The sequence below is a fragment of the Lissotriton vulgaris genome, chromosome 1_1 (genome assembly GCF_964263255.1).
Source record: "Lissotriton vulgaris chromosome 1_1, aLisVul1.2, whole genome shotgun sequence".
Lineage (NCBI taxonomy): Eukaryota > Metazoa > Chordata > Amphibia > Caudata > Salamandridae > Lissotriton > Lissotriton vulgaris.
The window spans coordinates 1637058531-1637084298 of record NC_141685.1 but is presented as its reverse complement, the minus strand read 5'-3'; the positions used below and the strand labels follow the sequence as shown (position 1 = coordinate 1637084298).

At 47.2% G+C, this 25768-nt stretch overlaps 1 protein-coding gene across 2 annotated transcripts in view; it reads left to right on the top strand.

Annotated features, from left to right (window-relative positions):
• TNPO3 (transportin 3) overlaps nucleotides 1-25768 on the top strand; it is a 1270791-nt gene that overhangs the window by 841042 nt on the left and 403981 nt on the right. The window contains exon 16 of one of the 2 annotated variants that reach the window (XM_086918869.1): nucleotides 2626-2766. In XM_086918869.1, the coding sequence (XP_086774995.1) occupies nucleotides 2626-2766 (141 nt within the window). Of the gene's footprint in view, nucleotides 1-2613; nucleotides 2767-25768 lie in introns of both variants that reach the window. The other variant, XM_086918868.1, reaches the window with a different exon arrangement.

Below are 25768 nucleotides of genomic sequence, written 5' to 3'. Positions count from 1 at the left end.
GTATCTGACAACTCTGTCATCTTGAAAATGTATTATAACAATGTCACCCATTAAATCCTTAGTTCTTTGACCCAGCCAGGGGAGACGCCTAACGTTAAGAATTGCCCCAGTTATTTGTGGTGGAAGTGGGAAATTCTGCCTCAGCCAATGTATGACTTTGTTTTTCAGCCCACGTTGATCTTCTCCACAACCATCCGCTAAGACTGGCACCCCGGTGAGGACCACTACATACGGAGCCGCTTCCGGGGGCAGTTCTACTCTGAGCCTCTTGGCTGGGAGTGTCCTGGCAGGTTTTTCTTGGTCAATGGATTTGGGGGCATTTCCAGCAGGATTCATTTTCGGGGCATTTCCAAGTTTATCTGATGTTAATCCTTCCTGTGTCTTCTTAACGTTATTTTTACTATTTATCACTGCTGTGTTAGTGGGTAATATTTTACGGGGTTTTGGTTTGGGCAAATTGGTGGTTTTGGTTCCATTCTGGGCAATAGTGATTGAAGGCACGACAGGGGGTTGGGGCTCTAGTTCTGGTTTGGATAAATCCTTAATTGCCACTTTGATTTCCCCAATGTCCTTTTCTAGCTTCTCAAGTTGGTGGGTTAATCCTTTCAGTCTCTCCACCAATGGCAGTGTGAACGACCCTTTTAATTGTTCTATACTGCCCATTAAATTGATGCTGGGTAGGTCATTTATCGGGGTAGGTGTTGAATTAACCGTTGTAGATGGTGTGGATACACTAAGGGAGGGTTTTTTGAGGGGCCCACCATTTTTACAAATAGCCTTATTTTTACATAAAGAATCCACCCTCTTTTTTCTTCTTTTGAGCGGTGGACCTTGGGATCTGGGGGCTTTAGATGTTCCCTTTGCTGTGTTAGTTAAATCCACTCGTGGCGGCAGAGTATCGGGCAGAACTTCTGCCTCTGGGGTCATGTTACAATTAAAAGCTGATTCATTTATACTCAGGTCACTGACTGCAACTAGTGGGGGAGTTCTTCCTTGCAAGAGCAGTGGGATACTAGCATTTAGAAATGCCTCGCTGTCCCCATTTACTATAAATGGGTGAAATTGTTAACTTTGGCGAACCTAAAGATGATCGCTTATTTTTTATGGATTCAATAGAGCGACGTCTCTCAGCCCGTCGCTCAGAAAGAGCGGTTTCCTTATCTGTTCCAGTGGTAACCCTAAATATAAAATTATCCAACGTGCGCTGGTTAGCTCCTCCTATTGGTGGCTGCTTATCCTTTATGGGAGACGACATCATCAATCACTAGTGGGGCTTATTCTAACACAGTTCTGTGGCCCACCAAACGATACAAGCCACTAACTTTAAAAGCAACCTGGCTGAATAATAATAGTGCCCACAGCTTACTACACCATATATTAAAACATCTTAACCACAATTAGGTCGATGAGAGGGAGGGGGCCCAGCCCAGTCTCCTGCGGTCTCCGAGGGCCACAGAGATCCCGCCCTTTGCCCGGGCTTCGCCCGGAGGCGCGGGGAGCGCGTCGATTAAATGCGCCTCCTGGCACCCTTGATCAGTTCAAAGTGCGCGCCGCCGCTTAGCCCGCCGGGAAGTGTAGTCCCGGGGCGGCGGCGCGAGTACATTTGCGATATTGACTCTTGGCGGTGTCGGCAATGGAGCCCTCGCTCTCGCCCCCGTACGCAGGCCAAGTCCGCTGTCCCGCTGCTGCTGCTCCGATCAGGTGAGACTCTGTTTTAGGATGTTGATAAGTCACTTTCTGAGAAATGAAATGTGTAACCTTTAATGCACTAATGATGTACAACTGCTGTTGAAAGATAATTGCAATGGATTACAATTGTTAAAGTATGGTACAATAACTGAATATGTTGTATCCAAAATCTGCTAAATAAACAAGCAGTCTTGTGAATTGGAGGCCAGGTAATTTCTATGTTATAGCAAAAAAGAAATTCTGCATCCAGTATGATGCCTGGGGATATTCTAAGTTAAGGAATCTGAGGCTCGACAACGTCTCTACCAGATGCATCGTACTTCAAAAGACGAGGAATCAGTTAAATGTTTCTAGCAGATGTAAAGGTAACTCACCTTCAACTCTTATCGGTTGTTATTCTATCTAATTGAAGATCCTTCACTGATGCACCTGCTTCCCTATTCCCTGCAGCAGGCTTCTTGGTATTACTAGGGGTCCTTATCTAAGGGAGCAGAATGTTCTGCTGTAACCTGACAGGGAGCAGGAGTGATGCTTTCATAAGTCACTAGCGACAAATGATTCCATCTACCGGCACATGGAAGCAATTCCCGAAAAAAAATTCTAGATCCAGTCTGGAGCCTTCTGGAGTTCAAGTGGTGAGGAAGTTAAGGCTAGATAAACTATGGACAAGAAAGAGTGTTACTAAAGGTAAGTAACTTGTTGCCAGACTATTACCAGAAATTTGCTTTAAGAAATACCTCCATAGGAGACATATGTTGTACTTCATCTTAGCACGGAATCACTAATTTCTATCAGTTGATAGTTGTAATGTTGTGAACTACTATTGGGACTTTAGGAGTGAGAATCATTAGATCGCTTGGTCTAGAGAGACTTTCACCTCTTCTGCATTGTAACTTCGCGGTCTGCGACTTTTCGAACTTTCTGATCTTCATGCAGATCTGGCCAGTAATGTCAGAGACTCTGAACAAGCATCGGGCTGATAACCGGATTGTTGAACGCTGCTGTCGTTGCCTTCGCTTTGCTGTTCGCTGTGTTGGGAAAGGGTCTGCAGCTCTCCTACAGCCGCTGGTTACGCAGGTAAGGCTGTGGTAGTTGAAAATAGAAATTTTCGTACACAGTGAATGTATTTTATTTTCCTTTTGTTTGTATGTGTAGGAAAGTGGATTATTATCTAGTGTGTTAAAGTAGCCACCTGAACGGATAAGACCACTATCTGCTAGATTTCACACATATTAATTAAAATAAATATAGTCAGTCCCTGGTAATGTGACATGAAGCAGTCTGGCTTAAATCAAAGGCAATGTGTAAGCAGTGGATACATAGGAGAATAGGTCTTTCAAAATACAAATAATTACCATAGCTAATTTTGTGAGTAAAATGAAACCAAAACAACAAAAGTCAAATAACAGCAAATTGAGAGATACATTTTTAAAGATTTAAGTGAAAATAGCTCTACAAAGCTCTAGTGATAGTCTATGGAAGTGGTAGATTGGGCCCTGAGTGAAGTTTGAAGCTGAATGTAATGGAGCTCTGGTTGTATCCTCAAGTGGATTAGCTCCAGTGAAAGTCTTAAATCAGAAAGTTCCAAAAAGTTTTTTAAAAGTTTCTAAATCCCACTGCAGAAAGAGACTTGGTTATTTTTTCAGAAGTGCGAAGAGCCTCGATTTTAACACAAAGCTGAGAATCAGTCTGACACCATTGAACTCCTAGTCTGTTACTTTTCCCAAATATCCCCCTGAAGCTCTGGAAGAAAAGTCTTTTTTTTTTCTCTTTTTTTTTTTCTTCTATGTTGTATCGTTCATAGATTAACATGCTTGAATCATTCTCTATCATTGAAGTGAGAGTCCCATGGTATAACGAGAACAGTTCAATATTAAACAGCCTAGAAGGGCTAGATTACACAACTTTAGTAGCCTATTAGCCTCATTTAAAAGGAACCAAACTCCAGCCAATCAGGCTGCAGCACCCTGTAGACCTTTTCCTGTAAAAGGAACCATCCTTCAAATGTTACCACAAGTCATGGGAAGAGAGTCGCTCCTGAGCTCTCCTCCGTTAACCTAAATATATTCCCCACTTTAGAGTTTGTTCTGACACATTTGACTACAGTATCACAATTGTAACACCTGGTCAAGGTTGCCAAAAAAGGATTTTTCAGACCTTGTGGAACCATCTTCAGCGGAGGATAGTGTGGATTCCTCAGAATATAGCCAAAAAGATCCAATAGAGAGAGGTCAGAAGACCAACTGCCGCTGGAACCTCCTAAAAAGGCTTAGAAAAAGACCCAACCATAGGTATTTTAGAGAACGAAGCCCTTCAATTGAATGCTCACAAGCTTAAAACAAGGGCATTTCCCCAGATAAGTCAAGGTCTGAACTTAGAACACCATCTACCAAGTTGCTTTTGAAATTTAATATGCCCTCCTCAGCACCTTTAATGGAGAAATTGTCCGCAGGTACATGGTCAATGAAAATATCATCCACAACAATGTTGTGAATGTCTGTCTACGAGAACAAAACCAACGAAGAAGTTAACAACTCCATCTTCAAAGGTGAACAAGATGTAGGAAGCTTGCTCTGTGTATACTATACGAAAATGAGGCATAGTGTGCACAGAATCCAGTGGAACCCCAAAGGTAGGCAGAGGTAAAAGGAGATAGCACCTTACTCTCTATTTGTGGTAGTGTTGTTGAGCAGTAAGTTTAAGAAAGTAGCTCTATATATATACTGGACTAAAGTAAGGTACAGTGTGTATAGTCCTCAGAGGTTTGGCAGAGGCTAAAGTTAGATATAACCTTACTCTCTAAAGTGGTAGCTAGGTCGAGCAGTAAGCCAGTATCGGAGTACAGTGTAAAGCATTTGTTGCACACACCCAGTCAGCAAATAGTCTCACACACTCAAGAACTGAACTGTAGGCCAATTGTTTTGTATCAAAAGATAAAGTTGTTTTATTTTAGAACCAACAAGGTGTAAAAATATACGTTCGAGGCATATGAGCTGCAGATTGTACACTTCGCATTAGATCGCCACCTGGTGTTGGGCTCGGATGATTGCATGTTGTCGTCTTGGATAGAAGTCTTTGTAGTCATGTGATAGGTGACTCCTCCCTTGGCGATAGTGCGCATGGGCATCGGCTCCATTCTTAGATTGATTTTTTCCGCCACTGGGTTCGGTTGAAAGTTTTCCGCTCCGGCTAGAAATAGACTTTTCAAGCACTTCGAAGAGCAAAAAACTGCCCAAAACTCTACAAACTAATTTTGATACCGACTAACATTGTTTCAACTCCATTAGCTCGATTCTGGTCGTCGACGCGGGCCGTTGGGCCTATCCACGCCGTGAGGCCTACACCTCATGGAAAGGACGCCGTTCAAGAAATGCCCCGGGTGGGGAGCAAAGTTTCCACTCAGTGACCACCACGAGCTCTGCAACTTGTGCTTATCGCCAGAACGCTACGAATACAGCTGTACAGCCTGCGTGTCCTTTCGATCCAAGAAAACCATCAGAGATCGGAGGGCCCGTGGACACGACATGCAGAGATCAGCCCTGGAACCGGTGGATATCTTCGACGACGAAGCTCCGCTCGTTCCCGAAGAAGATTCCGATGATCTTCAGATCGTATCAGAAGCAGACGACTCCGATGACTCCATACCATCGGGTCAGCACGTGAGTACTACTGCCCCTGCACCACACAACACCCAGATCGAAGGCAAAGGTCAACACTCCGCCTCCGGGACCCAGTCGCGACCGAAAAACCACTTAGACAGCCCGCTATCGAGCCCGGCTCCGAAGAAAGTAACTAAGCCTTCCTGTAGCTCGGTACCGAGCAAGCCGCACGTGCCGATCCCACCAGTTTCCTCGGCACCGAAACCGAAAGAAGTCTCCGCTCCGAAACCGTAGACTTCTAAAGACAAGGGTACGAAGCCAGCGTCCGACGGCTCGAAGCAGACGAGACCAGCTTCGACTCCGAAGACATAGTCTTCGGTGCCGGAAACCGACTAGGCCTGATTCCAACGCGTCCAAGACCTCGAAACAGCCTACGACACCGAAAGCAACACCTTCGGTGTCGAAAACTAAGCCAAAGGACACTGTAACAACTCCTATGGCTAAAGACAAGCAACAACCTCATCCGGCACCGAAAAAATAGACACCAACAAAGGTTCCACAAGGAGAAGAACATTTCCAGCCAGATCCTCTGCAAAAGAAGATCTACATTGACCCAAAGACAGGTCAGGTGTCCATTACAACACACAAGAAGAGGAAGGCAGATGAAACATCCACACCTGTGGTTCCTGCCAAGAAGGACTCTGCCACATCCCCTATGCACCCTTCTTCACCTTTACTTCCTTCTACTTCATCTCCTGCTCCTCTTAACAATTCACCACAGATGTCTCCTTCACATTCTCCTCATTTATCTTCACACTCAGCTCAAAATGATGATGAGTATAATTTAGGAACAGGGATAGACACAGATGAGCCTTTCCCATACCCTACAGATGATCCAGACTGGGAGTACCCACACCCACAGGATATAACAGATATTCCTGATCCACAGTCATACCCATCAACACCTTCTCCCCCAGAAGATAACATTGGCTTTGGGCACCTATTAAACAGAGCTGCCATTTACCACGGGGTCACTATGCATTCTGATGAGGCATAGGAAGATTTTCTATTAGACACATTTGAACAAACACAGAGATCTGTTCAAATTCTTCCTATGATCAAAGGGGTCATCAAACATGCTCCAGCAATTTTTAAAGGATTTGTATGTACTAGAATTTTAAACCCTAGAATTGAGAAAAAAATATAGGCCTGCATCGGCAGATCCAGCCTACATTAAAGGACAACTACCATTAGATTTACTAGTTGTCAAATGCTAGGACGAGAGCAAACTCAGACGTCTGGTGAAGCACCCCCGCCTGACAAGGAATCCAAGGTCATAGATGCCTCAGGCAAAAGAATAGCTGCGCAAGCTACCAACATTTGGCGTATAGCTAATACACAAGCCCTCCTTTCCCGATATGATAGGGCTCATTATGATCAGTTAGAGAAACTGCTAGAACATCTACCTGACCAATATAAGGCACAGGCAACTGATCTTATACAAGAAGGCAAGCATATTTCTAATGCCTCAATCAAGTGCGCACTAGATGTAGCAGATACTGCATCTAGAGCTGTAAATACTAGTGCCGTACTTAGAAGACATGCGTGGCTACGCATTTCAGGGTTTAAACAGGAAGTGCAAACTACCATATCAAATCAACCATTTAATCAAAACCAATTGTTTGGTCCAGAAGTAGACACAGCACTTGAAAAAATGAAGGATACAGACACTACCAAATCTATGGGAGCTTTACAGTCCACACAAACTAGAGGTTCCTTTCGTCGCTCCTTCTATAGAGGGGGCTCCCAACAAACTGGTGCAGACAACACAACATCCTTCAAATCTAACACACAAACATCCTCTAACAAGGGATATTTTAGAGGAGGATATAGGGGTAATAACAATAAAGGAAGAGGTCGAGGTAACAACAGTAATCGAACCTCTTGCACCACAAAACAGTGACTTCCCTCTGCTCCCCCAACAGCATTCCACTCCTGTGGGGGGCAGATTAACGCAATTCCTGCCTTTCTGGAACTCCATCACAACAGACAGGTGGGTACGACAGATTAGCCAGTATGGCTACTGCCTAGAACTTACAGCAACACCTCCACACATACCACCCAGTCAGCGTCCAATGTCTACAGAACACTTTACTTTGCTCAAACAAGAAGTCCTGTCACTTCTACAAAAGGACGCAATACAAATAGTTCCTTTACAAGAACGGGGAACAGGGGTTTACTCGCTGTACTTTATAATTCCCAAGAAGGACGGGACACTAAGACCAATTCTCTACCTCAGCCCCTCAATCATTACATACAATCGGATCATTTTCATATGATCACTTTACAACAAGTGCTCCCACTGCTGCAACAAGGTGAACACTAGACCTAAAGGATGCCTACTTCCACATTCCTGTACATCCTGCTCACAGAAAGTAGGAAGTATCTAAGGTTTGTACTAGAAGGACAACATTATCAGTCCTTCCATTCGGAGGGACAACGGCACCACAAGTATTCACAAAGTGCCTAGCAGTAGTAGTAGCAGCACATCTCCGGAGACAACAAATACATGTCTTCCCTTATCTAGACGATTGGCTCATATTAGCCAAGTCATTCAATCAGTGTGTCCAACACACACTTCAGACAATTCAAACATTGCACGACTTTGGGTTCACAATCAACTACACCAAGTCGCACCTGAAACCCTCTCATATACATCAGTATCTAGGGGCTACAATAAACACGTCTACAGCTCTAGCGTATCCCAGTCCCCAAGGATACAGAGCATTCAAGCCTTAGTCACAGCCTTCCAACACCAACAATCTCTGCAAGCCAGAGTGTTCATGAGACTAATAGGCATGATGGCGTCTTGCATCTTCATAGTACCATATTCAAGACTGCAAATGCGTCCGTTACAGGAATGCCTAGCACAACAGTGGAACCAGGCTCAAGGTCAACTAACAGACCTTGTGTTGGTAGACAGCCGCACATATCGCTCTCTGCAGTGGTGGAACACCAAAAACTTGACAAAAGGGTGGCCGTTCCTCAAACCTGTTCCACAACTAGTGCTCACAGCAGACTCATCTCTCACAGGATGGGGAGCCCATCTCCTATATCATACAACTCATAGACAATGGAACAGTCAACAGAAAATGTTCCATATCAACCATCTAGAGCTGCTAGCAATATTCTTAGCACTCAAAACACTCCAAGTACAAGTACAGAACAAAGCTGTCTTGATCCGGACGGACAACATGACAGCAATGTATTATATACAAAGGGGGGGGCACACTCTCGACAACTGTCCCAGCTCGCACGGAACATTTGGAGATGGGCCATTCCACAGAATATATATCTGTTGGCAGAGCACCTTCCAGGAGTTCACAATCAGATAGCAGTTCTGTTGAGTCGGCAGACACAACAAATTCATGAGTCGGAACTACATCCGCAGGTTCTTCAACCATTCTTTCACAAGTGGGGTCATCCATACATAGATCTGTTTACCACACACAAACGCAAAATGCTTAACCTTCGCCGCCAGGTTTCCTCACCTGCTGTCCAAGGGCAATGCGATATGGATGAACTGGTCAGGCAGATTAGCGTACGCTTTTCCGCCATTACCGCAATTACCATTAGTAGTAGGCAAGCTCAGACAACAGTCTATCAAACTAATCCTAGTAGCTCCCACATGGGCACGCCAACCGTGGTTCACCACGCTGCTAGAACTATCTCTAGTTCCACGCCAAAAGCTACGACTGACTCCATCCCTGCTCACGCACAGCCATGGAGACATCCGACATCCAGACCCAAATCAACTGAATCTGGCGATCTGGCTCTTGAGGTCTTTTGGTTATCTTAACCTACCACCAGACTGTATGAACATTATTAAGGAGGCCAGGAGACCTACTACCAGAGCTTTTCTGATAGATACATCTGCCGTGTGGATTCCTCACCTTGTGAATATCCCCCTTGCGTCAGCAACATTCGGAAATTCTTTTTGTAGCTTCGCGCCGACGTGGACGCAGACGTCACAGAGACACGGCTCCGCTCGCGACTCCGCTGACGTCACCGACGCCTATAACAGGCCCACTCCGGCGTGATGACATCAGTTCCCTGATCGACGCTAACGGTTTTCAGGGATCGTGCTGTAGCTTTTCAGTAACTTTGTTACTATTTACCTGTTATTCTGTATATCATTATATTCTTCGAGATGTCGTCGAAGAAGACTGGTTTCAAGGCTTGCGGCGAATGTGGCAAGACTATGTCCATCACCGATCCACATGACTGCTGTGTCTGGTGTTTAAGCTCCGACCATGACGTCGAGGACTGTGCTTGCTGCAAGAAGATGACTTCGAAGGCTCTGAGAGAGAGAGAGGCGAAACTCCTTGTGGCTAAGCTTAAGAGTAAGAAGAAAAAGAAATCGTCGAGGTCTCGATCGAGGTCACGCTCGGAGTCGTCTTCAGCTCACGCGTCGAAGTCTTCGAGGAAGAAGCACAAGAAGAGGAGCCACGAGTCACATCATCGCTCCGGAAAAGACTCCGGTTCGAGACCGAAGTCCCAGGTTAAGCTTCTGAGTAAAGAGTTGGTGGTTTTGGAGTCGGAGCATGTCTCTGTTGGTGAGGCTTCACAACCAGGTTCGCCCGAATCACAGGAGCAGGTCCATTCTCCAGTTCCATCCAATCCTTCTGGTCAGGAGGATGAAGGTGAGGAGCAGGGGGCTGGTGAAGTCGAGGTTCCGGTGCCTGCGGGTTCGTCGACCCCGGTTCCAGGACTCGTTGAAGAGGTCGACGTCGTCTCGACTCTGCCTCCTCAGGAACGACCCAGAGATTCTTATCCTGAGTTTCCTGCTCCAGGTCAGGATCCATCTCAGTTTCTGAACGCCATGTTTGGTGTCTATTCTAGGGCAATGTTCCCGTCTGGTGCACCTGTTGGTCCCACGGGTCCTATGGCTTTCAACTTGGGTGTTCCCCAAGCTTACGCCCCTGTGCCCTTCATGCCTTTTATGCCGGCTATACCACCGCATTGGCATTTACCGACACCTCTGGTGTCGTCGACGCCGAAGCGCTCGCGCCGACTCCGTCGACGCCAGTCACATTGACGCCGATGCCTACGACTCCGAGGCAGGATTCTGTCCGACCTCGAGCTGAGAAGCCTCGTCCGACGTCGGATTCGACGCCGGCTCCGGCGTTTGGAGTCGATTCCGAACCCGTTGGCTTCGGTTGTGAAGGAAAGGTCTCGGAGAAGGGCTCAGAGACTCCTGGAAGAAGATAGGTATCAGTATTCAGATAGTGAAGAAGGAGAGTTACGGGATTCTGAGGATCCTTTTGAGGATTTGTGTGAGGCCAGTGGGCTTGAACTGTCACCTGAATGGGAGTTGGCTTCAGTTTCTAATGTGCCATCAAAGGATGTGGTGCCTTATCACACTGTTATTAAAAAAGCAGCGAGCCTTTTGAACATTACTCTTCCTACTGCTGACTATAAGCCTAACATCTTGACTGAGGTTCTTCATTCTCCCTCGTCAGTAGTTGAGCCTGTGTTACCCTTCAACGAGGCCTTGACTGAGCCCATCTATGAGGTGTGGAAGAAGCCTTTGTCTGCTCCTGCAGTTTCAAGATCAGTTGCAAGGAGGTACAGAGTGGCACCTGAGGACCCTGCATTTTTATCTATTCATCCCTTGCCTGAGAGTTTGGTGGTGCAGGCTGCTTGCTCTAAGAAGTCTGCTGGAGCTTTCCCACAGGTTCCTGGGGACAAGGAATCCAGGAAGCAAGATCAGGGTGCCAGGAAGGTCTTCTCATCAGCCAGTATGGCTTTAAAATCAACCAATGCAACGTGCCTGATGGGGAGGTATATCCATGCCTTGATGGATTCTGTCAAGCAGCTAGTTCCGAAAATTCCTGAAGATGACCGGAAGGATTTTCAGGAGGTGATTTCAGACACTCAAGCAGCTGCGAGACAGGTGATTCAGAGTGGCCTGGACACTGCTGATTCGGTGGCATGGGTCATGGGTTCATCTGTGGCCACCAGGAGGGCCGCCTGGCTTAAGTCAACAGAGTTCTCTGCGGACGTCCAGTCTGCATTGTTGGACTTACCTTTTGATGGCTCAGGATTGTTTGGCAAGAAGGCTGATGCTGCCTTGGAACGTTTTAAGGACAGTAGGGCCACTGCAAAGTCCTTGGGTCTTCAGTCCAGAGGAACTACTGGTAAACGCTTCAGGGGGTTCAGAAGATCTTCCTTTCGCTCTTACAGACCTTCCCAGCAGCAGCCTCAGCAGCAACAAAATACGCTGTACAAGTCGTACAGGGGCAGACAAAGATCCCGCCCTAGAGGTCATCAATCCTTCTCCTCCTCTCCTTCCCAACCCCCAGCCAATGCAGCAAAGCAGCCCTATATCCGCCATTCCGGATCATGTGGGCCCAGTGGGGGGTCGGCTTACTCATTTCCTACAAGATTAGGAATTAATTACATCGGATCTTTGGGTTCTCAATCTTGTAGGGAATGGGTATGCACTTCCTTTCCGGGAATTCCCTCCCAATTACCCTCCTTGCCAGGGTTATTGTTCGGAGGACCACCTGCTTCGCCTGCAGGAAGAAGTCCTGGCTCTTTTCAAAAAAGGTGCGATAGAGGTGGTTCCAGAGCAGGAAAGGGGTCAGGGGTGCTACTCCCGGTATTTCCTGATCCCCAAGAAAGATGGCAGGCTTCGGCCTATTCTGGATCTCAGGATCTTGAACCTTTACCTGAAACAGGAAAAGTTCAAGATGCTCACTCTTGCACAGGTTCTTCAAGCGCTGCTGGAAGAAGACTGGATGGTGTCAATCGACTTGCAGGATGCGTATTTTCATATTCCCATCCTGAAGTCGCACAGAAAATATCTCCGTTTTACGGTGGGGTCACAACACTACCAGTTTGTGGTTCTTCCGTTTGGTCTTACTACTGCGCCTCGAGTCTTCACCAAGGTGATGGCGGTGGTGGCAGCTCATCTCAGAAGATCGGGGATACATGTGTTTCCGTATCTAGACGACTGGCTGATCAAAGCGGAGTCGCCGGAGAAGGTGCTCCATCATCTGCAGGAGACAACTCAGTTGTTGCACAGGTTGGGTTTTTCGATAAATGTACCCAAATCTCACCTGGTGCCCTCACAGCGCAACCTGTTCATATGTGCGGTACTGGACACTACTGTATGTCGCGCATTCCCTCCCCCTCAAAGGATTCGCGACATTCAGGAAATGATTCCTTTGTTTTTCCCTGGAGCGGTTGTTCCAGTCCTGAAGGTCCTTCGCCTGCTCGGTCTGATGGCTTCATGCATCCTGTTGGTCAACCATGCACGCTGGCACATGAGGGCACGACAGTGGTGCCTCCGCAGGCAGTGGTATCAGCACAACGGAGATCTCAGGGAGTCAGTGAAGATCTCCAGAGAAACTGCAGCGGATCTGTCTTGGTGGAGTGTGGAAGGCAATCTGTCTCAAGGAAAGCCTTTTCAACTACCTCCTTCGGTTGCCACAGTAATATCGGACGCGTCCTCCCTCGGGTGGGGTGCTCATCTGGGGGACCTGGAGGTCAAAGGTCTTTGGTCTCCAGAGGAAAGGTTGCTTCACATCAACCTTCTGGAATTGCGGGCAATTCGTCTGGCGCTCAAGGCCTTCCTCCGTTCCCTTCGCGGTCAGTTGGTCCAAGTCCTAACGGACAACACGACCGCAATGTGGTACATCAACAAACAGGGAGGAGTAGGGTCGCAGTGTCTCTGCAGAGAGGCTCTGCGTCTCTGGTCCTGGGTTCAGGACCATCAGATTTGTCTGATGGCAAATCACCTGGCCGGAGTTCAGAACGTTCGTGCAGACAGTCTCAGTCGGCAGTTCTCTGCCGATCACGAGTGGAGGCTCCATCCAGAGGTAGTTCACGACATCTTTCGGATGTGGGGGACTCCTCGGGTGGACCTGTTCGCCACTCACGAGAATGCTCACTGCCTGTCATTCTGCAGCCTCCAGTTTCCGATGCAGGGAGCCTTGGGGGATGCGTTTCAGTTGAGTTGGAGCTCGCAACTCCTTTACGCGTTTCCTCCCATACCCTTGATTCCTCGGGTTCTGAGGAAAATTCGCCAAGACCGGGCCCGAGTCATATTGGTCGCCCCGGATTGGCCAAGAAGGGTGTGGTACTCGGACCTTCTCCACCTCTCCTCTCACCCGCCGCTCCGTCTCCCTCACAGGGCAGATCTCCTCTCTCAGTGGGTGGGGCAGGTTCTACACCCCCACCTCCAGACCTTACACCTTCATGCCTGGAGATTGAACGGGGCAACCTGATTTCTTTTTCTCTCCCTCACGATGTGGTGGATGTCATTTTGTCAGCCAGGCGTGACTCCACTAAGTCCATCTATTCTTATAGGTGGTTTAAGTTTGTTATTTGGTGCAGGGAGAAGTCCATAGACCCTTTGAGGGCCCATTTATCTGATGTTCTCCAGTTTGCCCTTTCTCTGGCACAGCAGGGGCTTGCTGTTGCCACAGTGAAGGGTTATCTGTCAGCGCTGTCGGCGTTTATTTGTTTGCCTGACCAGCCTTCTCTGTTTAAATCTCCTATAGTTTTGAGGATTTTGAAGGGCCTCATTAATAAGTTCCCTCCTGTCCCTTTTATTGTGCCTCAGTGGGATTTGAATCTAGTTCTGACATTTTTAATGGCTGCTCCTTTCGAGCCTCTTCATAAATGTACCATGAGGCTCCTGACTTTCAAAACTGTTTTCCTCGTTGCGATAACTTCGGCAAGGAGGGTAAGTGAGCTTCAAGCTCTTAGTCCCAAGCCCCCATTTCTGTCCATTCATGCTGATCGAATGGTTCTAAGGACCAGGGCTGCTTTTCTGCCGAAGGTGGTGTCTTCTTTCCACCTTGGTCAATCCGTCACCCTCCCTTCCTTTTATCCTCCCCCTCACCCTTCCAAGGAGGAGGAGAGGTTGCACCGTCTGGACCCCAAGTGGGCGGTGTCTTTTTATTTGGACAGAACTAGAGACTGTCGCATGGACGACCAGCTCTTTATTGGCTTTGCTGGCTGCAAGAAGGGAAGAGCGGTCCATAAGAGGCTTTTTTTCGAGATGGATCGTCCTCTGCATTAAGATCTGCTACTCTTTGGCCGGTAAGGAACCACCAGAGGGCATAAGAGCTCATTCGACTAGGGCTAAGTCTTCGACCTCTGCATTGGCTGGAGGTGTGCCTGTAGAGGATATTTGTAGGGCCGCAACTTGGTCTTCCCTCCACACTTTCGCGAAGCACTACTGCTTGGATACCGAAGTGAGAAGGGATGGTCATTTTGCGCGCTCTGTTCTTCAGGATTTCCTGGTCTAGAAGAGTGGACACCCTCCTCCGGGAGTGGGGACTGCTGTGGGACTCTATTCACAAGGTGAGGAATCCACACGGCAGATGTATCTATCAGAAGAACAAGTTACTTACCTTCGGTAACGCTTTTTCTGGTAGATACAATATCTGCCTGTGGATTCCTCACTGACCCACCCGCCTCCCAGTTGTCCACTCTTCTTTGCCAGAGTTTCTCTGATGGTTTGTTTTATTGTAAAATGTTTTATTGCATTTACTTCACACTGTGTGTGTTACTTTGATTTCTATACTGTGTATATTGTGTACATTTCTACTGTCATCGGTCCGTCCGTGTGCCTCGAAGGCACGGAAAAAAGGGCGGAACTGATGTCATCACGCCGGCGTGGGCCTGTTATAGGCGTCGGTGACGTCAGCGGAGTCGCGAGCGGAGCCGTGTCTCTGTGACGTCCACGTCGGCGCGAAGCTACAAAAAGAATTTCCGAATGTTGCTGACGCTAGGGGGATATTCACAAGGTGAGGAATCCACAGGCAGATATTGTATCTACCAGAAAAAGCGTTACCGAAGGTAAGTAACTTGTTCGTTATGCTGCTAAATGGAAGAGATTTGCCATTTATTGCAACAATAACCAAATTGATCCCCTGGATGCTTCCATCCAGAATATCATTTCTCACCTTTTACATTTACAAAAGTGTAACTTGGCATATTCATCCATACGCCTGCACCTTGCAGCAATTGCAGCATATTTACAAAACAGACAACATCTGTCTCTTTTCAGAGTACCCGCAATTAAAGCATTTATGGAAGGATTAAAAAGAATCATCCCACCCAGGTTGCCACCTTCTCCAGTATGGAACCTAAACGTTGTTCTAACAAGGCTCATGGGGCCCCCTTTTGAGCCTTTACATAAATGTGAACTGCAATACCTCACGTGGAAAACAGCTTTCCTTATTGCTATCACCTCTCTTAGAAGAGTAAGTGAGATACAAGCATTTACTATACAAGAACCATTTTTACAACTACATCGTAACAAAGTGGTTTTAAGAAGTAATCCAAAATTCCTTCCAAAAGTCATAACTCCTTTTCATTTAAACCAATCTGTAGAATTACCTGTGTTTTCCAAAACCCAGACTCTGTGGCAGAAAGGGCTCTAAACACATTAGATGTTAAAAGAGCTCTTCTCTACTATATAGATAGGTCTAAGTCTTTTTCGCAAAACAAAACAACTGTTTGTGTCTTTCTCTCCACCTCATAAAGGCAACCCCATCTCTAAAGGTGGGATTGCAAGGTGGATTGTAAAATGTATACAAATATGCTATCAAAAAGCAAAACTTACATTAACAGTTTCTCCTAGAGTGCTCTCAACACGCAAACTAGGAGCCTCTATGGCTTTCTTAGGAAACATCCCCCTAGAGGACATATGCAAAGCAGCAACATGGTCTACAACACACACCTTCACTAAACCCTACTGTGTTGATGTGCAAGCCATATCAAAAGCAAATTGCCAGCAAGGGATTTGTTTTACAATCTCATTGACAGCGTAGGGGATCTCTATTGAAAATAATTATAGATCCTAACTGTAAGCATCAGTTGCTGTATTATATTCAAATGTCCAATTATTTAGGACAGAGCAAAAGTCACAGTAAAAGGCTACCACACTAGCCAAGAAATAAAAATAAAAAATAGGAAGAAGTAACACAAGGAGATTATGTATCAATATTTTTATTATTTTGAAGCAGTTATAAGGGTTCTTCATCAGTTTTTAGAATAAAACATAATAAACAATTCTAATGTACAAGGAGTACATTAATTGGTCCAACAGTACAGTAGAATACGTTCAAACTGTTACATATGGTGCATAGACTACTACTAAATTTGAGGTAAGTCACTGAACGCAAGATGTCAGTAGTGGCAGAAGTGGACTTGAAGGTCGACGTTTCGGTCTTAACAAGATAAATCACAAGACCATCATCAGGACGAATTGTTAAATATGTGCCGATGACCCCTAGAGAGTAACATAATTTGTCAATCAATGATAATGTTCATTCCGTGTTGCAACATAATTCACAAAGTAAACATTCATATATTATACTGATTTCATTTTCACATGTAGTTAAAACAAGAGAAACAACTGGGGCTATTGCTCTGTACTCAGTATTGTTAAGGACGGTGTGGCGTCCAAGTAGTTTTTCACATTTGAGACAAAAGTATTTCTAAAAAGAATTTCAGCTTATGATTTAACAGAGAAGGCTATTACTCTGTTATATACATGCGTTATTAAGGATATCTGCGAATAAACAATCGTTCTATATGGTACAATATAGTTTGGTAGCCGTGTAATTCTAAAGTAGGAACAAAGGGGTCTCTACAGCGTTTCTATGGCTGATCATCCATAGTCCTACTTACTTGAAAAAGAGGGCCTGCTTTAACCAACTGTCACGATCAGGAGGTTTCGTTTGTAGCAGGTTCTCACTGTAAAAAGCAATGTAGCAATCAGGGTCTGATCTCATATCAAAAGACACTGGGCCGAAACAACAATATATGGCCAGAGCATTCATTACCTGAAAGGCTTTACTGGAATTTCAGGGTTGAATTACTTGGTCTTTAAATCACCTTTATACTCATGAGAGATCTCAGAGGTATCTGTGGATGTAAACAACGTGACTTACTGCCCGTCTTAAGTCACAGCAAGAAAATCCACAAGCAGCTGTAACATTATCAGATCGTTAGTCTACCAAGACATAATATGCCGAGGAAGATATACTAGTCCATACGCTTACTCTCTAAAGAGGTTCGTATCAACTATGAGTTAAGTCACCCAACCTTTTAGGAACAATGGTAAAGCCTTAGTGTTACACACTGTATCATAAGTAATATGTGGTTGTTTATATCTTATAAACTCCACTTGTTCACTAGTAACATGGACACATAATAGATATGAATCACACTACTACATTGACATTATGCATTATAATGCGAAACAATATCACTTGCTGCGCGAGGTTTTTACGATTCGAAAAAAGCTCTGCGCTGTAGCATTTCTTCTGAAATTAATAACGCCAGCATAGGTAAGCACGGCAACCAAACAAAGACTACTATACTATGTCAGACGACCGGTGACTGTCGGCAAGTCTAAATAGCCGTCCGAACGTGCAAACAGATTTTTTGTCGGCAGGCGGGATCAAAAGTTGCATGCCGGCAATGGGTAGGTGCAAGTGCTTACTAGTTTGTCTAAGTCGAAAGAGACGTGCTTCAACCGGCAGAGTCACAGGGAGGCAATCAAATTTACCTGTGCCAAGGTGCTCTTTTAAACAAAGTCACATTTTTGGATTGTTGGCTACCTCATGTGACCTTTCAATGAATGTGAATAGCGTTTGAGGTCAACGCCATCTTGGGTGTATAGTCGAAACAAAAATCGACATAATGCCAAAGATTGGATATCTCTAAGTCATACAAGGTTCTTGGTACAACAACCGTTAGTTAATCCTTGACAGTAAACCAAAACAGGATAAGAACCCTCTGGTCTGTGTTACAACATATGGCACAATTAGTAACCAACTGAAGAAAATAATTAATAAGCAATGGCCATTGCTATCAGGTCTTCCTGAACTCGGAGAAAAACCACTCTTTGCATTCAAATGTGGCCCAAATCTGAGAGACAGGCTAGTCCATACAAATGAGAAAGATGGCGATCTATGCACAAGAATATATTCTGCAGCTCATATACCTCAAACACTGTTTTACTTACATTTCTCTAGGAAATGTCCTAGTGGGATGTCTAGGCATATCACAATGAGTAGAAAAAGTAATCCATTAAGTAATCTGAAAAGGAATCAAAAGTAATTCAACAGTAATTTCCACTGTACTGAAAGTATTTACAGACCTGTAACAAAGACATTTTCATTCAGCTTGCTTGCATTGTTTAGCATGCCTTGAGAAGTACCATTTACACTTACCTGTGCCAGGCTTCCTTGGTGCTAGAAAATAAATAGAACTACAAAATATTTTTATACAAATCAAATTGGTCAGAGTTCAGTCTGAGCGTGTGACATCATTTGCTGCCTGAGTGTGTACAACAAATGCTTAACACTACCCTCCGATAAAACCTTACTGTGAGAAAGTGCCATCTTTCTTCCATTGTATGCCCACACTTTTTGCTGAATTGCTGATGTGCTTTGACTGAGTGTGCCCTGGGCTCCTGCCAATCAGGTGCCCAGGGCCTGTGCTCCTTCCCTAAAACTGTATTGAAGCTAAAACCCTATTGGCATCTCTGGATACATGTCAGCCCCTGGTAAATAGTACCATGGGTACCCAGTGCATTGACCAGAGTAGACCCCTAAGGGCTGCAGCACTTATTGTGCCACCCTTAGGGGCTCTGACACACGCGCACACCCACACACACACACACACACACACACACACACACACACACACACACACACACACACACACACACACACTGCCTTTGCAGGCTGTGTGTCCTGATGCAGAACTAAACAGTCGACATGGCACACATCCCTGTGTGCCATGCCCACAAACCCACTGCCCTGGCATACATCAGTCAGCCCTCTAGCTGGGTGCCCTATGCCAGTGGTGTGGGCACAGGTGCATGAGCCCTGCGCCCCTACAGTACCCAGGGCCATTCCTGAGCACTGTAAGTGCAGTGATGCCATTAAGAGTATATGGTGCTGGGAGATTGTCATTACGAACTCCATAGCACCATAATGGCTACACTGAAGACTGACAAGTTTGATATCCAATTTCTCAGCACATTAAGCCTACACTGGCATAAGTGTGGGATTTAATGTAAAATGCACTACAAAGGGCATCTTACAAATGCCCCCATAAACCTAACCTACAATCCACGTCTTGTCTGAGAGGCTGCCACACATCAGGCATGTTGTCGGACCCCTAAGTGGAGAGCCCCTCGCTCTCCAGGGCCTGCTACAATGCACATCCTGGGCGAGGTTCTAGGTCTCCTCCCCCAGGATGGGCAGGGGGACGCTTCAAAGGCATGCCCCCTTAGTGACCTTCTCCAGGCCACTTGCTGTATTCAGCAACTGGCCCCCACCAGTTCTGACCCCCACTCTGGCGGGAAGACTGGCCAGCCAGTGCCAACTCCACCCCTCAGGTGGAGGAGGCGAGGTGAAGCCCGACTCTGGGCACAGCCATATTGAGGATGGGGAGCCCTACCCACTCACAGCTAGGCTAGGAACAAGAGAGGAGCAGGTTAGGGGGTGTAACCACCACAGGAGAGGGACCTATTGGTCCCTACCCTCACCCTACCTGTAACGCCCCTAAATTTAGTATTTAGTGGCACCCTGAACCTTCCCTTCCTCAGATCCCGATTTCGAAACAAGAAAGAAGACCAAGAAGAAGACCACCTGCAGCGAGCTGCTAACAAGAGGACGACACCAACTGACTTGGCCCCAGCCATACCGGCCTGTTGATCCTTGAATCTGCTCCTGCTAAATCCCGGCATCTCCTGCGGACAGCAACCTCGAGAACCCCGCAGGACCTGCCTGCCTTGACCCTCTTAAGGATTGGGACTCCGATGAGCAGTGGTTCTGCTCAAAAAGCAATACCCCTAGTGCCAGCCAGGAACCGCAAATCCAGCCCACTATGCATCCGCCGAGCCCGGCCCGGCCTGTGCTTAAGTGGACAAAGACAAAGACAAAGACCCTGAGGACGTCCCCCCGGCGATTCCAACCTGGAATCCAGTGCTCAAGGACCCTCCTCGACGACCTAGAGGACGCCTGCAGCCTAAGAACCAGGGACCCCCCCCAACCGCGACCAGCAGAGGCTAAGATTTCCCAACACCAAAAGACACCCCTGCACCCGGTGCCCCCCCGGCCCCTTGTGCACAACTCCGGGGTGCCAACTTATCCTCCAAGATACCAACTTACCCATCAAAGTGTTTGTCGCTCCAGAAGATCGTCCGTCCCCGAGCCTGCAGCCTTTGTTCACTTTTCAAGATCTCCATTGATTAACATTGAGCGCCCGACGGGTCAAAAGCACCCGGCACCCAGCCACCCGAGTGCCCCTGGCAATGCAACCGTTGTCCTATTCTACTTCCCCATTTGCCCATGAGCAAGTAACCAGGAGCCCAGCTCCCAAAGCCGCGTTGCCTGCTAGCCGGCAGCCACCAACTGAAGGCCCCCTACCTCTCATTGGATAACATTGGGCCTAACTACCTCTGCACCCGGCTGCCCCTGTGCCGCTGAGGGTGCACCAACTGTACCTACCTGACCCTGGGAGACCTCCGAGTCTATGCCCAGAACCTTAACTCTGCCAGTACTTACCTAAAAGCCGATAACTCACTTTTTCTTCCATAGGCTAACATTGACTGGTTTCACTTGGAAAAAAGTGTGGAGTTTTGGAACTTTAAAATATCCATCTAAAATCAGCCGAACAAATACATTTACGATTTACTCGCCTGTTAGCAGGAGAGACCTCAGTGCTGCATCTTTTAGCCCAGCACAAACCCTGCAAAGTAATTTTTACTGTACTTACCAGTAACCTGAATTGTCTTCCATAGGAAACCATTCACTGTTTTTTCTGTGAAATTTCTTTGTGTAGATTTTTGCAAACGCCAAATATTCGTTAAAAATCGTACCAACTACCAAAACGTAATTACTTACCTGTCTTAGATAGAAGTCACAGTGCTGAACCCAGGAGTCCAGCACTGGATTACAAAAGTAACGTGAACATACTTTTCCTGCAAACTGAATTTCCCTCCATAGGATAACATGGTAATTTCAACTGAAAAAAAATACAATAATATTCCTTAAAAATCACTACTGTAACCAAAACTGTTTACAGGACATGTCCCAAGACTGAATCTAGGATCCAGTCTTGTGGTTAGTAAAGTAATCTACAAAGTAATTAATTGCATTTAACTGAAAATTCCCATTGAGCTCAATGTTGCATTGTGTTTGAAAGTGTATTGCCTATTGCAACAAACTAACTATTGCATTCAAAAAGTCTAATGCTATTTCAAAAGAATTTAACTAAAGTAACTCATTCTGAGAAAGGAAAATGCTACTTACCAGTATGCATCTGTTCTTGGCATGTTGAGCTGCAGAGTTGTAAACTTAGCATTAGATCGCCACCTGGTGTTGGGCTTGGATGATTGCCTGTTGTTGTCGTCGTCTTGGAAGAAGTCTTTGTAGTCACAAGATAGGTGACTCCTCCCTTGGACGATTTCGCATGGGCCTCGGCTCCATCCTTAGATTGTTTTTCGCCATGATGGGTAATGATAATAATAATAATATTAATAATAGGGGGTCTTATAGAGCGCTTGGTGACCCACCACAGTGTGTCCCCGCGCTGAAAAGCAAGTGCTACCAGCAAAGTACCGCGACAGGGACCCAACTACCGGGCAAATAGGAAGGTTTTTAACTTGGTTCTAAAGGTGCGCTCTGAGGGTTCCAGGCGCAGTGCCACAGGAAGTTTGTTCCAGCTTGAGGCCGCCAGATACCTAAAGGATCTGCCGCCCATCCGTACTTTAGATAGCTTAGGAATGGATAGGCGCCCTGAGCCAGAAGATCTGAGATCACGGGGGGGCTCGTATTGTGTTAACAGGCCCTGCAGAGGGAGAGGAGCCCTGCCGTTAACAATCCGGTGGCATGTGCATAGTGCTTTGAATTCCACCCTGCTTCTCACCGGAAGCCAGTGCAGGGCCTGGAGCGCAGCTTTAGATGATGCTCTTCTGGGTAATTTGAGAACCAGTCGCGCCGCAGCGTTCTGCAGGACCTGCAGGCGGCTCAGGTTCTTCTCAAGAGTCCCCAGATAGAGCAGGTTGCCGTAGTCCATCTTGGACGTGACTAGTGAATGTACTAGAGTTTGACGGGCTTTGATTGGCAGAAGCTCCAAGACCTTCCTAAGGCTCTTAAGAATCCCGAAACAGGCACCAACTACCCGGTTCACCTGGGGTCCAAAGGTCAGCTTAGAGTCGAACCAAACACCCAAATTCCTCGCCTCCTGGCAGGGAATTGGTGCTAGTCCCAGGCAAGGAGGCCACCACGCCGACGTCCAAGCCGCTTGGTCTCCCCCCTCCACCAGCACCTCAGTCTTGCCTCCGTTGAGTTTATTGCAATTGGCAGACATCCAGGCAGCAAGATCTTGCATGCATGCTCTGAAGATGTCCGCCGCGAGACTTGGTACTCGCGAGAGGGAGATGACCAGCTGCGTGTCGTCGGCGTACGACACCATGCTCAGGCCGTGACTCTCCACTATGGTAGCAACCCGGGCAACATACAAATTAAAAAGGGTTGGACTCCGGGATGAGCCCTGCGGCACCCCCTGGTCCAAGGCAACTCGCTCGGAGTAGCATTCGCCCTGCCTGACTTGAAAACCTCGGCCAGAAAGAAATGATTGGATCCATTTCAGCGCTGCCCCTCCTACTCCCCCTTTGTTCAGACACTGTAGCAAGATGGAATGTGCTACAGTGTCGAACGCAGCGCTGAGATCCAAAAGGATCAGGGCCATAGTCTGGCTGATGGAGTTAGTAGAAGTAAAGAAAAAAGATGTCCATGTGTGTGCATCTAAGATGAAACTGGAACAGATACAGGTCCCGGGGAGGCGGGTGGGCTTGTACAATTCCGCAGCTCTACATGCCAAGAACAGATGCATACTGGTAAGTCGCATTTTCTGTTCGAGGCATATGAGCTGCAGATTGTAAACTTAGCATCAACTGTGCAGCAGTGTCTACCCTAGCGGTGGTCTCCTGTATCTGTTGCAGTAGTTTGAAAGAGTTTTAAGGACAGCTTGGCCTACTGCAGTTTGCTGCTTGGCTTGCACATCAGTAAAGACTGGGTGGGTAACCCAATATACTCTTGCGGGCTTGGGCAGATACTATATCAAAAGCAAATTGCCAGCAAGGGATTTGTTTTACAATCTCACAGACAGCGTAGGGGATCTCTACTGAAAAGAATTATAGATCCTAACTGTAAGCATCAGTTGCTGTATTATATTCAAATGTTCAATTATTTAGGACAGAGCAAAAGTCACAGTAAAAGGCTACCACACTAGCCAAGAAATAAAAATAAAAAATAGGAAGAAGTAACACAAGAGATTATGTATCAAAATTGTTATTTTGAAGCAGTTATAAGGGTTCTTAATCAGTTGTTAGAATAAAACGTAAACAATTCTAATGTACAAGGAATACATTAATTTGTCCAACAGTACAGTAGAATACGTCCAAACTGTTACATATGGTGCAATGACTACTACTAGATTTGAGGTAAGTCACTGAACGCAAGATGTCAGTAGTGGCAGAAGTGGACGTGAAGGTAGAAGTCTAGGTCTTAAAAAGATAAATCACAAGACCATCAGGACAAATTGTTAAGTTCGAGGCATGTGGGCTGCTGAATTCATATCTGTGCATAGTCCGCCACCTAGTGTTGGGTCCGGATGATTGCACATTGTTGTCCTGGAAGAGTCTTCGAAGTATCACGAGATAGGTGGCTCCTCCCCTGGACTACAGTGCGCATGGGCATCGCCTCCATCCCCAGATTGTTTTTTTCCACCATTGGGTTCGGATGTGTTTCGGTTCCCTCTGTCGGAACCGATAGTTGTTCTACTTTATACTCGAGACCAAAAGGTCTTTAGGCTGGGCGTCGGTATAGTTGCGTACGGGTTTTCTATCTGACTCTCAGCTCTGATCTCTTACTGCCCTTCCACGTGCTTTCGACGCGGACGGGCCTACACTACACCCTTTGCTATGGAGCGGACCCCGTTCAAAAAGTGTCCGCTGTGTCACTCTAAATATTCGCACCTCGACGTGCACCCTGTGTGCAATACCTGCTTGTCACCGGATCACCGCGAGGACACCTGTATGGCGTGTTCAAAGTTCCGAAGCAAGAAGACTTTAAAGATCCGCCGGGCCAATCGGCTCCAGGCTCAGTTGTCTGCTTCGGCACCCCCACCAGATGACATTTTCCAGGAATCTGTTGAGGGAGAAGACGACGTGCGAGGGTCGGACTCTGGGCCCGCGTCCGAGGAGGAGCCCTACGACGCGGGTGAGGAGGACTGTAACGAAGTCTCCGACGAGGTAGGGGACGACGACCTGGCTTGTGCCACAATGGGAGATAGCTCGGAGGAGGAGCATCTCCATACAGACTCAGGGGTTGTTCCCCTTCATGCGGCCCAGGTCGAGGGATCGCCTTCGGGCCTTACCCAAGATCTAACTATGAGTCCTACGTCCCCGCCTACGGGCCCGGTCACGGACATTTCTAAGCCATCACTTATGTTGAAGAAAACGAAAGTGAAGCCATCGGGTCACGCACCCTCGGATGCGAAACCGAAACTGAAAGTGGCGCTGGTGAAGAAGGTTCTGGAGGCGTCAACTTCCAAGAAAACCAAAATGGCCGACTTGAAGAGCCACGCCAAAATGGCCGACCCGAAGCCCTCTGGGTCGGCGCCGAAGGCGAAGGTCCCCGACGCGGCTGCGTCGGCGCCGAAGGGGGTCGTGGACCCGAAGACGGTTCCGAGGAAACGTCAGGCCGACGACGCGACTAGACATGGGCCGTCGGGGCCGAAGAAGAAGTCTACCGGTGATCAGGCTCTCGAAGATGAGGGGTCGCTCGAGCCGGTTCAGCCCTCGGCAGCCTTTACGAAAAAAGTGGGGGACTCCTTACAGCGGATCCGGAAGTCCACTGAGGTTCCTGCTCAGGACACCGTAGCGCCTACGCTCACGCCTAAGCCTACTAAAGAGCAGACGCCCATTCGTTTTACCCTTCCACCCAAGTCGGCGCCGAAGGCCTTCGCGCCGAAACAGGGCGGGCACACAAAGGAGGTATTGACGCCGAAAGCGGCCTTGGTGGTGTCGAAGCTTCGGCTCCAACCGCTTGCGGTGGAGGAACGTCGTGAGGTGATCATCGACGCCAACACCGGAAAATTGTCGCTCCTCAAACGAAAGATTACGTCGGAGCCGGCCTTGGAACCTTTTAAGATTCCGCTCAAAAACAAGAAGTACTCTGCGGACTCTTCGGCTCTGATGGAACCTGTGTCCCCACAGGCCTTGGAACACTCGCCGGCGCATTCCCCTGCGCCTGATGCAGACGAGGAAGATGCCGAGTACACCTATCCTGCGTACTCGGATCCGGAAGAGGAGCATTTGCCCTGGGCCGCAGGAGGCGACGCAGAAGACCCGCAGTCGGGCCAGGACG